Source organism: Artemia franciscana, chromosome 16 (assembly GCF_032884065.1).
Source record: "Artemia franciscana chromosome 16, ASM3288406v1, whole genome shotgun sequence".
Classification (NCBI taxonomy): Eukaryota; Metazoa; Arthropoda; class Branchiopoda; order Anostraca; family Artemiidae; genus Artemia; species Artemia franciscana.
Window position 1 is genome coordinate 19242546 of NC_088878.1, and position 19222 is coordinate 19261767.

Below are 19222 nucleotides of genomic sequence, written 5' to 3' on the forward strand. Positions count from 1 at the left end.
AATCCGCCATTGGGAGAAAAACTGTCCCCTTTCAGCTCAGCCGCTTTAAAATACTCAAAAACAATTTTATAGAGGGCACAGCTAATATTTTGTTTTTAAAAGTTTTAAAAATTAAAAAAAATTTAATTTAAAAAAATTGAATTAAAAGTTCTGTTATGCTTTCCTGGTCCTGAGTTTTCGGAATACTAAAAACGACCTGTGCTTGATTTAAATCTGAAACCTCATCACGCTATTTTTATGTTACTTTAAATGGACTAACACTGTCATGCCAAGAACTAAAGACATAACTCAATTTTTCTATTCTATTGTCTATATATTTTGCCTCTCAAATTACCAAGGGGATAAACGACCATGTTCCGGATTAGAAAAGCAGCATTCTGTTTAAAAATTGGTACAAGTTATAAAAAGGTAGCCTTAATTTATCACATAGCTAAACTAAATTGCTCATTACTTGACGTTTGGCTATCCTGAAATCCATCCTTGAAACGAAGCTTGGTAGCATACAAACTCAAAGCTATTCCAAAAACTCTTGGAATCTCATCAAATGTCCCTAAGCATCTTCAACCCTCACAGAGTTGCAACGTCGATACTCCCTTTTTTGTGAAAACCATTTCAGCGTTGCGAAATACCCATATACTGAGCGGCATCTTTATTCTTAACAGCATTTTTACTTTTGCAGCAACTTAGGATTTTTCTAAGGAATAACTTTGGACTGTCTGAAATCAGTTAGTTCAATTTACTTTAAAAGTCGTATAGAGCGTCGGACAGGGATTGAAAAAGAGTTTACATTAAAAATTTTGAAGAATTTGAATTTAAGTGCAAAATTTAGAAAAGGTGGGGATATGGATCAGAGTTAATGTTTATCTTTTTAACTTACTTAGGCTTTTGGAAAAGTTCCTCTTCTTAGATAATTAGTTTTTATGGATAATCAGTTAATGGGAGGGAATTTTCAAAGAATCATATCTGCAGTCTTATAGCAAACCTTTAAAGTCAAACTGGTATTTAGAGAAGGGTAGTATTCTTCAAAAATCGACTCTGATTTCAGAGACCATAACCGTTCAAAATTATTCATCTTTCTTTTTCCTTACGGAAAAATAAATATAAAAATAAATAATAGGATTCTTTTTCCTTATGCATAGATTCTGTTGATGTAAATTTTATTTATGATGGTGGAATGCTTACCGCGATTATAAGCAAAATATAATCCTTTAATTTTATTGAAAAATTATTTGATTTTTATAACAACGTAGTAGCATGTTTGTTAGTTGCTCTTTCTTTTTCATTTTTTTATAACCCACAAGCTATTCGGCTCATTATTCACATTTTGTGTTTTTAATCTAGAAAGAAATAAACATTGGTTTTATTTCGGCCCAAATGCTAGCAACAACTAAAACAAATTCACTGAATGGATATTTTTCTATTCTTGAGATAATTAAAAACGAAACTGATATTAGAGTGTCATGCGTCAGTGTCGTCCAGAGTCAGTGTAATCCAATTCGATTATCCTTCGACTAAAAGCCTTCTTTTTAATAATTTGACTCGCGTAAATCCTTTTCCCAGCATAGGAGTATAAAATCTTTGCAAAATTCCAAGGATTCGGATAAATTCTTTGATAAATTATATCCTTATTCCTAAGAAAGCGAATCTTTATCACCCGAAAAAATCATTCCCTAGTAAACTTCTCCTTTTTTGGATTACTACTCAACGGCATACAGTATAAAAAGTATCATTTAGTGGCAAAGAGCCTAATATTTTTCTCCATAAAACAAACTTACAGGAATTAAGTGACAATATAGCTCTCAGTGGGCGAACCAACATCATTCCAACCATCATAATAGGAAAAATGGAAATCGAACTCCCTGCCATGTACATGATAAATAAGTTCATGGGAATCTATAAAAAAAAAGGTCATTTAAAGTTGCGAGAAAAATTTAGACACACAACGTGCTTGAACACAATGACACAGTATGCATGTGAATTCAATTAAAACTTGAAAATTATAGAAGACTCAAAAAGGAAAATTATTTGTACTATACTAGATAAATGCAGTCTTTCGAACCGTCTAAATTAACCGATATTTAGAATTTTTTCGTTGAAACTTCGACAAAATTTTATTTTATTTATATATATATATATTATTATTTATATATTATATCTACTAAGCTTCGAACTTTTAATTTCATTTTTAAGGTTTTTTAATTGCTGTGACCCTAGTTAAAATATATACAAATATTCTTGAAATTTCCAGCCGCCGGGCCCTGGCTTTCGGCACGCGGCAGGCTTAAATCTATGGATTCTCATTGTCACTTGTCTTCTAACAGATGACAATTTGCTGTCTTTCATACTGCAGTCTTTTAAAATTTCCAACAACGATATCTACTAAGGTTCAAACTTTTGGCTTTCTTTATTAAGGTTTTAAAATTGTGATCTTGTTAAAATATATACAATTTTTTTGCAATTACTAGTGTTTTGTTCTTTACGCAGTTTAATGTCTTTTCATACTAAGTCTATTCAAAGATGTTTGATTATTAAAACAAGTCCAATTTCTAACAACGATTTCTACAAAGCTTCAAATTTTTGTTTTTCTTTTTAAAGGAATTTTTGCAATTACCAGTTTTTTGCTCTTTGCGCAATTTAATGTCTTTTCGTACTGTTGTCTTTTCAATGATTTTTTACAATTGAAGCTAGTCCGATTTCTAACCACGATATGTACTAAGCTTCAAGCTTTTGGTTTCCTTTTTTAAGGTTTTAAATTAATGTAATCCCTTTTCAAACAGTTTGTGGTAACGAACTGTAGGAAGGAGCGATCTATCTCAATAGTAACCGAAACTCTAAAACAAGGAATTTTGATACCAATAGTAACATCAAAAGAATCATAATTTTCTTCTGATTTTAAATATATAAGTTACATCAAGTTTAGTCTTACCCATCAAAAGCTACCAGCCTGAGAAAATTTGCCTTGCTTTAGAAAATAAGGGAAAATTCACACTATAAAAATGTGGAATTTTGTATTTTTTGCCAGAAGACAGATCACGGATGCGTGTTTATTTGGTTGTTTTTTCCAGGGGTGATCGTATCAACCCAGTGGTCCTAGAATGACGAGAGAGGGCTCATTCTAACAAAAATTTAAAGTTCAAGTGCCCTTTTTAAGTGACCGAAAAAAACTAAAGGAAACCTAGGCCCCCTCCCATGCTCATTTTTTTTCCCTAAGTAACCGGTTCAAAATCTTGAGATAGCCATTTTGTTCAGCATAGTCGAAAAACCTAATAAGTATGTCTTTGGGGACGACTTAATCCCCCACAGTCCCCGGGGGAGGGACTGCAAGTTACAAACTTTGACCATTGTTTATATATAATAAATGTTATTGGGAAATATGCAGACGTTTTCAGAGGAGCTTTTTCACGTTGGGGGGTGGTCAGGTGGAGCGGTTACATGGGAGCATCTTTCCATAGAGGAATTTATCATGAGGAAAGAGAATTTCCATGAAGGGAGCGCAGGATTTTCTAGCATTATTTAAAAAAACAATAAGAAAATAAATTTTAAAAAAGTTTTTTTCAACTGGAAGTAAGGAGCAGCATTAAAACTTAAAACTACGGATATAAGGGCGTTCGTCTCCTCCTCAATACCTCGCTCTTTATGCCAAAGTAATTTTCAGTAATTTTAACTGTTTATTCTACGGTCTTTGTGATTCATGAGTCATTCTTAAAGAATTGAGAAAAAATTCGAGCTTTAGTGTAAAGAGCGAGGTATTGGTGAGGGGGCGAACCACCTCAAATACGTAATAAAAATATACAAATATAGAAGTTCGTTACGTAAGTTAATTGGAAAAGGGTAACTATCAGCGGGTTCATTTTTCCAACTTCGATTAATTGACTTTCAAAAATAAAGTGGCTCAGGGATTCTGCAATAAAGTTATAAAATCTGCAGATGTATTGGTTTGCTTATGCCAAGTAAACTCCTCTTTCCTTAGAACCAAAGAGTTGCTTTTAGATCTATAATAAAGAATATTATCAGCCCCACCAAGGCAATTTGATATTAATGGTTTATATCTTGTTTCGTGGTGCCCACAGCGACAAGGCCAGCCAAGTAACTTTTTTTTCCGGCGATCATCCATCGTCCAAAACCCAATATGCATCTCTTGTCTCTCCTCTTCTGGAAATTTGCAACAGTGAAAATCCGAGCTCTTCAGGCATTTAGTCGAACCACACATCGGCTTCAGTTTAGCTCCTTGACGCTCAGTCAGTTCCCACTTACCACCTGTGATAAAATTCACAGTAAAGGCTGTCAATGCAGGTATAAATCACCTTTAATATATCCCCTTATACTTTAATATTTACCCTTATCCTTTAAAATTGGTTTAATAAGTCATTTGATCTTCAGCATACAAAAATAGTTAACCCACATTTGGAAAAGAATTATAGACCAAGCTAGATATTCCTAAGATTTATGCGCGTTTATTGTCACAGAGATGGGGCAACTGTCTATTAAATATTTGGATAATACCATTGAGCATGTACGTAAAGGGGCCAGGGATGGGTAAGCTTGCCCTAAATGTGGTTCTCCTGATGATAAAAGTACTATTACTATGAATACTAACAATTTGCTGAAGAACCAAGCCGCCTTGGGGCCAACACAACACTATAATAATAATAAAGCTGCAACATATAAAAATACATATATTCCTAATTAGTATGTTAATGTTCTTGAAAATTTTACCAGTGGACAGATGTCCAAAGAAATACTATTCTGAGCCCAACTTCCCCAAGAATTGTACTGGAGGCATTTTGCTTTGAGTGAAAGGGATTTAACTTTTGATAACAGCATTTTCAACCATGACATGATTGAAAAAAGACTTGTTTCTGTAGCTCCCAACATCTCTTGTGACAGTAAGGGGAGGGGGGGGCTCTGGGGTTCAAACTTGGAAGTTTTCATGAATGTGGGCAAGTTTTTGACATCCGATATACTTTGTTTATGCTACTTAGATATTTGTATCATAATAGGCATTTGATAATTTACACCAGAATACGAAATTTAGAAGCAAAAACGAAAGCTTCCTAGGAAATAGAGAAAGACAGTTTGAGAAAGTTAATAAATCAAAGTGAACCTGTTTGAGAGGGGCAACAGCAATGTCCCATGAACGTTTCGTAATTAAACTTGCATCCTGTTGCTTATTTACGACTTCTTGAGATAGAGTTGAAACTGATGAATATCCAGGTGGAGATGCAAGTTCTACCATAATTGTGTAACTCTGAAAAAGAAACTGCAAAATTAATCATTTCATAAAAAAAAACAGCAATTAAGCATTTACAACAATTATGTGATTTGTGAAACCGGGAGTCCTTGCCCCTTTGGATAAAACTGGAATTATATGAATTTTTAAACTTAAGACTAGGGCGAAATTGCAAATCTATGACTAGGGCAACTTTCCAAACCTAAGACTTGGGTGATTTTCCAAAACTAGGAATGGGGGCGAATTTCTGTATTTACATCGTTAAGATGACCTTCTCTCCCAAATCTCCTGTCAAAGAAAAATATGTACAAAATATATAAATAACTGTATGCATTTGACCCAGAAAAAAGAAAAAAAAAGTCAACCAGTAGTGACGTGCCTCCAGTCCACAGATTCTACATAACATTTTGACTGATTGCAACTGTAGCCCAAGGTGATTTTAAGAAAATATATACAGCGTAAATGGACAACCACTGACTCATTTCCGACACAAAATAGTCCAAAAGACAATCTTCTGGCTTGGAGAGTCTCATCATTTGAATTGTATAGAGTAGTCAGTTATCAGGCCATAATGTGAGAGTCATTTAAACTCAGTAAAGAGCAACATGTCTCCAATGGATTATTTTTCCCCTGCCACTTCCTATCAACTGGAATTAAGTCAGTGCCCTTCCATCATCACTGAATAGCTGTCAGTGATAAAAGACGCTTTAAAGGGTGTTAGTACTAATTTGCTATATTTCAAAAGTTATATTGCTCTCAGAATCCAAAGGTGCTCTTCAGCTCATTGATAATATTTATTGGGACGCGATGAGTTCAGACCTGAGGATAATAAGAGAACAATTAATCAGTTTCCAAATTAACCTTATTAATATCAAATTCACTTGGTGGTTCATTGCATATGAGCCACCAAGGCATCATATATAATGAGGTAGCAAACCAGCCGGCCAGTATCTTCTTGAATAATCTGATTAACCCCATTTGGAAAGCCCAGACCTTCAGAGACATACTCAGAAGAAGGGTTACTTCAAAAACAAAACTGCCCTTTCCATCCTTATTATCGTTAAGGGATGATAATATTCTTTATTATAGATCTAAAAGCAACTCTTTGGTTCTAAGAAAAGAGGAGTTTACTTGGCATAAACAAACCAAATCTATACTGCAGATTTTGTAACTCTAATGCAGAATCCCTGAGCCACTTTATTTTTGAAAGTCAATTCATTCAAATTGGAAAAATGAACCTGCAGATAGTTATCCTTTTCCAAATTCACCACCATAGGAAATGAAGACCCCTGAGTGTCATCTCCAATATCTTTCAAAGGATAAATCAGATTATACTGATCAGTATGTTTTTCAGCTTTTGGCCAATAAAATTTCCTCACTATTTCCTGAACATTCTCAAGTTTACACAGATGGCTCAGTAAAGGGATCAAATGCAGGAGTAGGGGTTTGCATTCCTTATGTTTCCTTGAATATATCAGAAACTCCCCCATCCAATACTTCAATTTTATCAACAGAGCTATTTGCCATTCAAAAAGCAATGGAAGTTCTGGTCAACCTCAGACCTGCCATCCAACTAATGGAAAAATATAATTATAAGGCTGCTGACTCAGATTTGAAATCAATTAGAGATTCGCTCCAAATTCTTAAGGATGTTGACACTTCAGTTTGATTTCATATCCCCAGCCATAAACGGCTGACCCACAATATGACAGCTAATAGGCTAGCTAATGAAGGAACAAATGCTTGGACCCTTCCAGACTCAAAACTTGGGAATCTTCAATATATTATAAAACACCATGGAGAATAAAGTGCCCACCATTCCTGAATTCCCTGTTTCAATCAAGGGAGAATTCAGTGTAATATTAAAAGTTAAAATCAGTATACCTGTTGCTGAATTCTCTTCGAATCCGATGGATCTGCATCATTCACCACTATGTAGGTGGTGTTCAACATCAATGGAAACCCCCCCCCCCAACATATCTTTTTTGAGTGTTTTGTACTGGCACCACAAACCACAAAGATTAAGATTAGATGCCAAAAAAGATGGTTCCCAAAGCATTTGATTCCATCATTAATTTACAATTACATCCTAACACTGAACGATCAATTTATAATTTGATGATTCAAATCATGAAGAAAACAATAGAACATTGATCTCAGGTACTCGCGCTTCCCACAACCCATCATCAAAATAATAATTTTCAATTGACATAAATAGTAGTGTATTTTTGTTTTCAGGTGCTGTTTTTTTTTTTTTTTTTTTTTTTTTTTTTTTTTTTTTGAAGAGAAAGAATTATTGCTGACCATTTCTGCAAGGACAGCTGAAGAAAAAGAAGGATTGACAATATTTCTTTGAAACCAAATGGGAGACAGGACTGCTTGATAGTCCATATACCCTCATAAAAATTTTGGAACTGGAACAACAAAGCTAAAGAAAAAATATACCAGAAATGTTGATGAAGTCTTCAGTATACATTTGTTTTATGGTAGTGCTAAGCTTACTGAATTCCTTGCTTTGCTTAATCAGACTTTCTTTTGTTTCTAGATTAGTCAAGGCTGTTTTTTCGATAGCTATAGTCACCCCAGTTTTAAAAAAGCATAGGAGCTGGAACAATGTAGCTTATACCATCCTATGACTGTTACCCCAGTATTGTGTAGATTCATGGAGCTGCTTGTAATTAATGACTAAATAGTTTGTGCTCCACTCCTGATAGTGAATTTTTCTTTAAAGTAGGACTAAGAAGAGAGAATATAGCACATCTATTGATTGATTGTGATGGAAATCAAGAAAATATTATGTTGGTTGCACACAATGTTAGGAGACATACACAGCTGCTTTTAGGTGCTCACCAGCATTGTCTGTTCAGGTCTCTTGTCATAATGCTTAGAGATCTGTATTATAGGTTAAAAGTAAATATAAAGTTTCCTGGGTCCTCTACTCTGACTAATAGGCTTGATGTATTGATTCTAGTATATTAGCCAAGGAGCTATTAGCTCCCCATATTTATGCAATCAAAGTGTTGTTGAGTCACAGCAGGTTGTACTAGAGATTTCTGTATTTTGTAGAATATATATTAACTTATAAAATTATGCTGATGATATTCTGAGTCTTGACAGATCATTTTCCCAGGAAAGGGAAATTTTTCTTGACCAACAATTGTACAACATAAGAATGGTCTTTTGTTTAATGAGAGTATAATCTAAATGCTTGTGTTTCACCCCTGTTCTCAAGAACCTCCTATCGCTTCTGTTAAGCTCAGTAATTAATTTGTTATTGCCTCTAGTACTATTCCTTATCTTGGTCTTCTGATTGTATCAAATCTTAAATTGACTCGTTTGGCCTGTTCTACCTACTAACTCCTTGCTGGCAAAAAATTCTATTGAACGACTGTTTACTTGCACACTTTTATAGTGTTTTGTTATCCCAAATTTTCTCTTGTTATCACACTTGTGGCCAATTCTGTTGGAAGGGGGTAAAAAACCTCTTCATTCTTAAAGTGACCGTAAAGATTGTGCCACACAGAAGTGTTGTTTTCTGCTATTTGAGGGCACCAAACTAGTACTTTGTCCCAGCCAGGGCAGATTTGCAATCAATTTAAAATTCTGAGAAGCTAATTGATTGAAAAGTTTCATGATTCCCAGTTGCAGATGAAGTAATGCTGCATGTTGGCAGTACTTTGTTAGCGAAGTTGTTTCACTTTTTCTATGAAATTACATCTTGTAATGAGTAATTGTGTATCAGCTATAATGAAGAGAAGGAGGTGAGTTATTGTGTAGATGGTGTGGGAACAGATGTCTAAAAGAGCACATTTTAATGTCTGAACTGCTTACTCTCCATGAGCCTTCAGATAAATGTATAACAGGTATTGGGAAGATAGGAATTAACTGAAATATTTCTCTGGGTTGCATAAAAAACTAAATTCCTATGCCTAACAGCACAGAGCTGGAAAAGGTGAGATTTGCGTCATGAGTGCCACCAGTAGATTTCTTTAGGGGGGAGGTTGGCAAATACTGCTAGGAACCTTGTTTTCACAAATTTCGAATGCTAATAATTCTCTTTTCTGTTTATATGAAATATTTCAGTACATTTGAATATAGATAGGTAATGTATTTATTGATCAAGGAATCCTATTGTAGGGGTTTTGATGGCTTAAGCCATTTAGAAGATCAAAAGTATTACAGGATTTCCATCTGTATGAACAATAATACCCCTCTTCATCTACCCAAAATTCAGCTGCAGAAATGTTATTTATTATTGTTTCAACAAAATATTACTTGTTGCAAATTTTTGAAGTATATCCAAATTTTGTCCAAAATTAAATACCAATCCAATATTTTAATTCTTAGGCAGAAAAACTGAAAACATGGGGTTGTAATAACCAATTTGCAATTATTGATAAGATATATTTTAACAGCAATTAACCAAGGGTCTAAGAGGCAAGTACCACATATTATTTCTTAGTTAGGCCTGGGCATGATGTTGGAAGAAAACAGAAATTTAATTTTTTAAACCATCATTTTTCAACTGAATAGAAGGAACTGCTTTGAAAACTTTTTGAACAGAAATTATTGTGTGTATCAGGGGGGAGGGGGAGGCTGTCTCCTCTTGAATTCTTTAATTCTCACTCTGAAGTTTGAATTTTTGTCAAAATTCTTTCAGAACATTTACTGGAACACAGGGGCAATTGAATTGTAAAAAGAAGGTTTTTCAAAGCACATTTTTTTGGCTAAATGAGCAAGGAGTTGAGGAAGGTATAGTTGTCCTTATCAGGCGTGTACCCACAAAGGGAGGGGGGATAAAAGGATTTTAGACCCCCTCCCCTTCAGAAAAAATTATATTCTGTTTTTAGATCTTATTTAGTCTGCTTGGTTTTATCATCCATCCCTCCTGAAAATTGCATTCAAAGACCTAAATAAAACTTTAAGTAATGTCTTAAAATACACCTTTTTCTATGGAATTTTTAAAGTTTTCTGTTGATTGCCCAGGACCCTGGCCAGAATCCCCCTCCCCCTAATAATTTTCTGAGTGCGCCACTGGCACTTATACGCAGAATAATTTAAATTTGTTTAATGTTTTAAAATTGCTTCTGACTTTTAGTTGAAAAATGTTTTTATTTGTTTAGCTACAATTAATGAAATGATATAGTTTTATGAACATGATGCTCTTGCTAATGCAGAAAATCAATCAACAGTTCAATGCTCTCTGTCTGATTTTTGATGGGCAGCAAAGCTTATAGACAAACGTTTTTTTAAAGGTAATACAAAAAAGTATATTAAGTAAAGTTACATAAGTATTAAAACTAAAAAAGTGAAAAAAAAACACAAAACAAAAGCTTACTTATGAAAAATAAGAATAGAATTCCTAGCATTCAGTTCTATTGAGCAATGCTGAAGTGTTGGACATAAGCTATTGAACAATTTTGATATTTTTTTTTTTAACTTGGTAACCAACACCAATATATTTAGTGTTTTCAGATTTATTATAACAAATTCTAAATTCTTATAAAAGTAAAGCACTTTCGAAGTAATTTGTTCAAACTAAAACATTAAAACCAAGATTAAGAAAATTAAATAAGAATTTCTATTGCTGAGTGATATTAAGAAAGACAGAAAGTGTTGAATGTTACTGAGTAATACTGATATTTCAGGTTAAATTCTAGATACTAAAAACCTATATATTTTTCCAACTCTGCTCTATTTCCTCATAATTACTTTACAGTATCTTATTTCCAGTGGGCATACCCCCCCCCCCCCTACGGGCACCCATGCATACTATGTGTCTTGAGAAGATCATTCTTGATTAATTTACCTGGTAAAAGCTGTATTGGTCAAGAGAAAGTATTTTTCTTAATAAGAAGATGTACTACAATGTCAGCAGTCACAATCTATCTTTTTTTGTTTTTTTTTTTACCCCCATCAAGGTTAGACTCAGGGGTCTTGAGTTTTGGGCTTCAGTATGGTCACCTTTGTTGAATATTGGGATAAAATGGGTCAGCTTCCTGTCTGTAGGCACCTTTTTCCAGTCAAGTAATAATTAGAATATACTAGATAGTGGTAGTGCAATTTCTTCAGCAAACTCCTTCAGTAGTCTTTGTTCAAATTACCCCAACTGACGGACTTTTTGACATCTAGCAACTCAAGTCACCTTTGGATGACTAGAGAAGAGAATTGAATAGGTTGTGCCAAACTAGGGTATTTAGGATGAGTAAAAACATAACAGAGTAAAAAACAAGGATTTAAGGATTAGACAGTCCCTCAACATCATACAGAATAATTTCTGTTCAAATAGGTTTCAAAGCTGTTCCTTACTTTCAATTGAAAAATAGTTTTTTAAAACATAATTTCTGATTGTTTTGAACATCATATCAAGGCCTAACTAAGAAATAACATGGGGTACTGGCCCCTTGGTTAATTGCTGTTAGAATGTATCTTACCATTAATTGTAAATTGATTAGTAAACTACCACCTATTTTTCGGTTTTTCTGCCTAACAATTAAAATATTGGATAACTATTTAATTTTGAACAAAATCTGAATATGTTTAAAAAATTTGCAACAAATAGTATTTTTGTTAAATAAGTCATTATTAGTATTTCTACAGCATAATTTGGGACAGATGAAGAGGGGTATCATTGTTCATATGGATAAAATCCTGTGAGACTTTGATCTTCTACATGGCTGAAGCCATTAAAACCTCTACAATAGGATTCCCTGATCAATAAATACATTACCTACCTATACTTAAAAACACAGAAATATTTCATATTAACAGAAGAGAATTATTAGCATTTAAAATTGTCAAAACTTTCTATATTTATCTGCAGGCTCATGGAGAGTAAGCAGTTTGGGTATCAACATGTGCTCTTTTAGAATCTGTTCCTTCCATAACCAAACAATAACACACCCTCTCTCCTTCATTATAGCTGATACACAGTTATATATCAAAAAACGCAATTTAAAAAAAGTGAATCAACTTAGTAAACCCAGTGAACTTTTTAGTAAACCCTTAGTAAATTTTTTCTATAACCGGGAAACCTCAAATAGAGTTTATTGATGTTTATAAATTGATTAGCTTCTCGGAATTTAAAATTGATTGCAAATTGGTCCTCTTTGGGGTAAAGTCCTAGTTTGGTGCCCTTGTATGGCACAAGATCACACTTTCATGTTCCACAATCTTTATGGTCACTTAAATATGAACTTTAAATTTATATTCAATTGAACTCTTTCCCAATTTTATTGGACCCTTGGTTTGAAACTTTCACCCCTTGGAAAAAATCAACAAACATGCATCCACAATCTTAATTCTAGAAAAAAGCAAAATTCCACATTTTGTAGATTGGTGCTTAAACCTCTATAGAGGGGTTCTCTGATATGATGCATCTAATAAAGGGATTTTCACTAATACTGATTGCTTTTTGGGGGCTTTCCCCCCCCTTTTCATAAATCAGGCTTTTTTTTCAGATTCATAGTTTTTGGTTGATAACAATAAACTGAATGAATTTTATACATTTAAAATCAGAATAGAAAGCTAATTTTGCTGATGTGTCAAAAGTCATCATAATACTGTTTTTAATTTTGGTGAATATTGGCCCAAGCTATTCTTCATTTACAATTTGTTATCATGAAATATTTGAAAAGATTCTCATTTAATTATTATTATTTTTTTATTTGAACCCATTCAATTTACTCAGTTGAATTAGACTATCAAAATAAACAGGGTCAATTTGACAGATGGCCTTCTAGTTTAAATTTGGTTTTTCTTTTGCTATTCTGTAATATTTTCAAATTTTCCAAAGATATAAGAGATTTCAGTTCAGGGGGAAGAATTGTCCAGTGATGAAAGAGGCATATTTTACATGGTCATTATAAAATAAAAACAAGGTATCTATGAATCTTGAATATCTCTACTCCTTCTGTAGCCTATTCCAAGAATTTGCTATAATTTTGGAAAGCTTTAAATCTTTCTGCAATTTTGGTTTGATTCTGATTTTCTTTCACTCTATGTTTTGGATATCTGGGTCTGGTGCTTGTGTTTTTTCACTGGTGAACATCATCATTGTTGTTTTCTTTTCTGAAAGGATAATTTCTTTCTTTATTTGCTGCTTTTTTAGCATATGTCTGAATTTCTTCTTTCTGGCCACATTCAACTGTAACAGCTAAGTCATCTGCATATAGGTATGTCTTGGCTCTTTGAAGGTTCTCTGCATTGAGATCACTTATGTATAGTGCAAATAACAAGACACTCAGGACTCCTCCTTGGGCGACCCCACTTTCCAGATTCATTCCAGTTGACAATGTCCTTTTTATTCTTACTGAAAAAGTTCTGCTGGTTATCCACTCCTGAAGCCACATACTGTACCTTCTATCTAGTTACAGTTCTTGAATTTTTTCCTTAAGCTTTCAAATATTTACTTTATCAAATACTGGTTTAGCATCAAAAAAATATTCCACAAGTGTGTCTTTTCTCCAAGAAGCCTTTTTTTTACATGATGCTCAAGCTTTATTAGGGTGTGAAGTGGTGTTCTGACCTTCACAGAACCCATATTGTTCAATTTGAATATTCTCTTTCAGAGCCTTCATAATCTTTACTTTTATTGCCCTTTCAAGTAATTTAGCAAGGCATGATAGTAGAGAGATTGGTCTGTAAGAAGCAGGGTCTTTATGATCTTTTCCAGGTTTTAGGATTGGATGGATAACAACATTTTTCCATATTTGTGGCATAACTCCTTAATTTAAGGACTTGTTAAATAGTTCTAAAATTATCTGCATGGTCTCAATGGGAAGAGCTTTTAACATATTATTGTGGACTCTGTCATTTCCTAATGCACCTGAATTAAACTCAGATATTGCTCTTTTGATATCCCTTAAGTTAAGCAGAGGTTCTTTTTTATTGCTACTGCAGTGCTTATGATTGTCAGAGTAGCTTTATTAGGGTTATCAGTTCTTTGTCTTCTGTTTCATTTGGATGTATTTTCAAATTCATCAACTAAGATCTCTGCTTTTTCTGCATCCCCAAAGACTTGTTGTCTATCCATTTAGAGAAGCTTTGGCTCAAAGACAAGTTTCTCTTTTTATGTATTTCTTAAAATTCCTCCACAAGCCTCTTGCAGGAATGTTTCCTCTGAATTTTTCATGCATTACCCAAGTCCAAGCTTTGTATCTCTTCTCTTTGTCAGTTAGTCAGAGCTGGGCTGTCAAATTATTTATCTCAGCTTTTAGTCTGCTCACAGAAATGTTTCTATTTGCAGGTTTCCCACTTTTTTTCAGTTTATTTCCTAGGTCTAACCTCTTTTTTTATTGCTTCAAATTTGTCTGTCCATCCTGGGGTAGAAGTATAAGCCTTATTTTTCCTTCCTTAGCTATCTTTTATAGCTAGGTTTTTTTCCCAGCTTCCATCATTTTTTTTTTTGTGTGACTTCTTTAATAGACACTTCTTAAGGTAGTGCTTTTAGGTTGGGTAAGTTAAGTATTGATATTTCTTCTTTCCATTTACCAATTTTTTTGTCAGAGAATGACCATTTTTCTCTTGTTTCACAGGTAGAGGGCTATGGTCCAAACTCTATGTCAGTGAAAATGATGAAGTGGCAGTGTTGTTGTTCCCCCAGTTGTCTTATTTAGTGTAGTTGCAAGGTTTTTTTTAGTGTAGCAACAGCTATCTGTTCTTCTGGATCAATTGGTATCTCTATTAATTCTTTAGCTTTAGCATATTCAGTGTGGCTATTTCATAGAGTGTGATGAAGATTAAAATCTCCTATTATTATCTTTGGTTGTTAAATTTCTTTGAGTATCTTTCTAAACTGAGATTTGCTCCCTGTTCTATAATTATAATCATTGACTATGTTCAATAATAATAATTCAATAATATATTATTATAATAATTGACTTTGGTAAAATTCTAGTTAATTGACTTCTTGCTATCTCAGAAAGGGTTTAGGTTAGGAAAATGAAACTTTCATGGATAGGTCTACAGGCTAAAGTATGTCCTGGGAAGGTATTTTAAAGTACCCACCTCCACTCCTTTTCCATCTAGAGGGCCCTGACATTTGCCTACATGACAGGTCATACCTATTGAAATTTTGACAAAACAACATTTTACCTTAATTTTCAGTTACTAGTTGCTTTGGTAAAATTCTGGTTAATTGACTTCTTGCTATCTTGGAAAGGGTTTAGGTTAGGAAAATGAAACTTTCAGGGAAGGATCTACAGGCTAAAGTATGTCCTGGGAAGGTATTTTGAAGTACCCATCTCCACTCCTTCTCCCTCTAGAGGGCCCTGAAATGTGTCTACATGACAGGTCTATACCTATTGAAATTTTGACAAAACAACATTTTACCTTAATTTTTGATTACTAGTTGCTTTTTCTCTGCCTTTAGTTCTGAAAATGCAATTCCTGTTATTTGAGCAGAATTTTGAGCCATATCAATGTTTTTTCAAAATTTAGGAAATGTGTTTGCATATCTTTAAAACCTTATAAAATGGAATTGAGCAAAGTTATGAAGTTGAAAACAATTTTATTATACTTCAATTAAGCAGAAGATCTATTTTGCAAGGTTTCACTTTTATAACACACATATTTTTAAAGGTCATCAAAGGTCAGGGCCCTCTAGAGGGAGAAGGAGTGGGGGTATTTGCTTCAAAATACCTTCCCAGGACATAGCCTACTTTAGTCTGTAGATTCATCTCTGAAAATTTCATTTTCCTAACCTAAACCCTTTCTGAGATAGCAAGAAGTCAATTAACTAGAATTTTACCATTGCCTTTTCTCTGCCTTTAGTTCTGAAAAACACAATTACTGTTATTTGAGTAGAATTTTAAGCCATTTCAATGTTTTCTTTCAAAATTTATGAAATGTATTTTTTATATCTTTAAAACCTTATAAAATGGAATTGGGCAAAGTTATGAAGCTGAAAACAATTTTGTTGTACTTCAATTAAGCAAAAGATCAATTTTGCAAGGTTTCACTTTTATAACACACATATTTTTAAAGGTCATCAAAGGTCAGGGCCCTATAGAAGTAGAAGGAGTGGAGGTAGTTGCTTCAAAAATACCTTCCTGGGACACATTTTGGTCTGCAGATTCATCCCTGAAAGTTTCATTTTCCTAACCTAAACCCTTTCTGAGATAGCAAGAAGTCAATTAACTAGAATTTTACCCTGTTTTTCTTTATCATTTGCATTATTCCTAATCTTGTGGTACTCTAAGGGTCAATTTAAGGAACCTACCACAGTGTTGGACTTTATAGGCCTTTCTAGGTTTCAAATCTCTTCTGTTTCTTCACCTTATGCAGTGTTGTCGATCATGACTTGCGAAGTATTTTATCTAAAAAGCCACAGATTACATAAATTGAGCCGCTCATCTTTTTCAGTTGGGTAAACCTGTGCAGGAGAGTGCGAAAACAAACAAGAAGGGCCGTATTGGTACCGGCTGGATACTTGTCCTCAAACTGCTGGGGATATGCGATGCGGGTATCTTCACTTCCCACAGGTCCAATCCAGTAAATATTTAAAGACGGCGATTAATTTTTAATTTTGCGCTGCGTTTTCATTCACCCTGCGTTTTCATTGCGCTACATTTTCATACACGATGCATTTTCATTCACGCTGTGATCTATTTTACGCAAGCCACAGAATAAAAAATAAAGAAAAATACCGACAAGAGCGTGAATCCAAATATGTGCGTGAAAAACATGGCTCCTAAACAAGACCGTAAACGGAAATTATCCAGTCCAAAAAAGTCTCTGGATTTCTGCGCAAGCTGCAAAGAAGGTCTTGAGCCAGAATCTAAAGCCGTATTATGCGATGGATGTGAAAAATGGCTGTGTATAGAATGCATAAACGTGTCCATCCCAGAGTATGAATTTTTGACAAAGATGTCAACAATTAGAAATATACATTGGTACTGTCCGGTCTGCAAGCACTCTGGTACATCAGCAGACCTTCCTTCATTAGCTGAAATCTCGAGCTTTATCCAAGGTCCCATGTGCTTTGGCTATCGCGGACATTGTTAAAGGAGTGGTAGAGGAGCTTAACATGTAAGGAACTGGTTGCGCGTTTCCAAATAGCTTTCAATGAAGCTTTTCAGTAGGGTGGTACTGCGGAAGTTGCTGCAGCCCGTCTTGCTGCCCATGTGCTTAAACATCGGCACAAGAGTTCCTTTCTTCCAGTCTGATGGTATAACTTCAGTGCGCCAGATTATTCTGAACACCATCTACAGCCAGAGTATTATTGCAGAGCCCCTTGTTGTGAGTAGCTCAAAAGCAATGCCACAAGTGCCAGCTGGTTTATTTTTCTTAAGTTTCTTTACGGCCAATCTGGTCTCCTAAGGAGAAAATTCGTCATCGTCGAGGGCATTATGTCAAAGTGTTTCTTCCATAGACCAAGACATTTGGACTGATCGTATATGGTTTCTCCATTCACTGTTTTCAGGCTTGTGGACGCCATGGTGTGTTGGCCAGTCACCTCACGCAAAATCTTGAATGTTACTCCTATGTCTTTCTTTTGGGCAGCTTGCTCGAGCTCAGCGGCTTTCTCTTCAATGAAGTCTTTCTTTTCTTTGTAAAGCATAGATTTACGCTGTTTTTTGAGCTGTCTGTAGAGTGTGATATCTCCTCTTAGTCTCACTCGCTGTCTCTACTCGATCACTTCGAATATCTGGCTGCTAATCCACTCTCATTTTTTTGTGCTTCAAGCCCATAACTTCTGTAGCTGCCGTAAGCACATAAACCTTGAAAATGTTTCACGCTGACTCACTTTTTGAACACTGCTGGAGGGCAGCACCATACCGTATACCGCCTATGATATACCTACCATATACCGCCCATGAGCCGAGGGATCTTGCTTCAATCGAGAGGTGCCTATCTTCTCGGAGGAAGAGGAGTTGCTCTTGTTAGCCCTCAGTCGGAGTTTGATCCTTGCAGAAACAAGACGATGGTCGGTATGTTGAGCTTGGAACCTCTGTATAAGCGGCAGTTTTGGACAGACGAAAGCAGGCGTCGTTGGTGATGTAGTTACGCATTTTTTTTGTCTTGCCGTCATTGCTTTACCATGTGTGCATCGCAATGTCTCTTCTCACGAACCAAGTATTTGTGACTGATAGGGCGTGGGTGATGCAGCAATTCAGCAGTCACTCACCATTATCATTCAGAGTGTCAGTGAGCATAGGTCCGACAGCCGCATTATACAGGCAAGAGCTGTTAGCCACACCAGTGTTAAAACCTCTTAGGACTGTGGGGTAGTCATGTGGTGGAACGGAGGAGAGCTTAAAGGACAGCAACGCATAGAAGTCGTCCTTATCTTCATCTTTGGCCTGGTTTGTCGGTACCTAGCAGGTAAGAACAGTTACCTTCCGTGCTTGCCGTCAATTCTCGCTCCAAGTAGACGCGATGAGATAGGTATGAATAACAGTAGGGCTTTCCGGCAGATGTTGTTGAGAACAAAGCCAACTCCCCCTCTTCTTTGGGTTCCACCAGACCAGTGTCCGTCTTTCTCCAATATCTTTGTCACCGCTTCCCGTAAGGTGCGTTTCTGCTATTCTTGTGATAGTCACTTTATGTCTTTTCAGTTCGTTTGCTAAAAGAAGCTTGGAACCAGGCTGGTTCAATGTCAGGACATTCCAGGTGGCAACATTAGTGACGTCTTTGTCAGCGATGATCAACAGGCAACAGGGTACGTCCTTCGACAGGTCTGGGTCAATTTGGAAAAGTAGGTGGGGCATCCGAGGCTGTATTTCCAGTTCCATTCATAGCAATGAATTCCAGGAGGAGGGCTGGTAACCCAACCGTCCCTAGGTGCATTTAGTTCTTCGGTGGCTAGTCGGATATCCAGAGGCTTATGAAGTCAGCTCTGAATGCGCAAAGAATGCATGAGAGCGGACCTCGGACATGCACCAATACCTCCAAGAACAAAGAACAAAGCAAATAGGAACAAACTAGAAACCCATGGAAGAGAATATACTCTTTCAGGTCTTGGGGGTAAGATTTTAATCACAGTTTAGC

At 35.3% G+C, this 19222-nt stretch overlaps 1 protein-coding gene across 1 annotated transcript in view; it reads right to left on the reverse strand.

Annotated features, from left to right (window-relative positions):
* Positions 1 to 16546, reverse strand: part of LOC136037178 (ER membrane protein complex subunit 4-like) — a 32388-nt gene extending 15842 nt beyond the window's left edge. The window contains exons 1-3 of the mRNA XM_065719730.1: positions 16452 to 16546; positions 5105 to 5248; positions 1776 to 1893 (exon numbers count right to left, since the gene is read on the reverse strand). Of these exons, the coding sequence (XP_065575802.1) occupies positions 1776 to 1893; positions 5105 to 5236 (250 nt within the window). The 5' untranslated portion in view covers positions 5237 to 5248; positions 16452 to 16546. The remainder of the gene's footprint in view (positions 1 to 1775; positions 1894 to 5104; positions 5249 to 16451) is intronic.
* Between the last annotated feature and the right edge of the window lie 2676 nt (positions 16547 to 19222).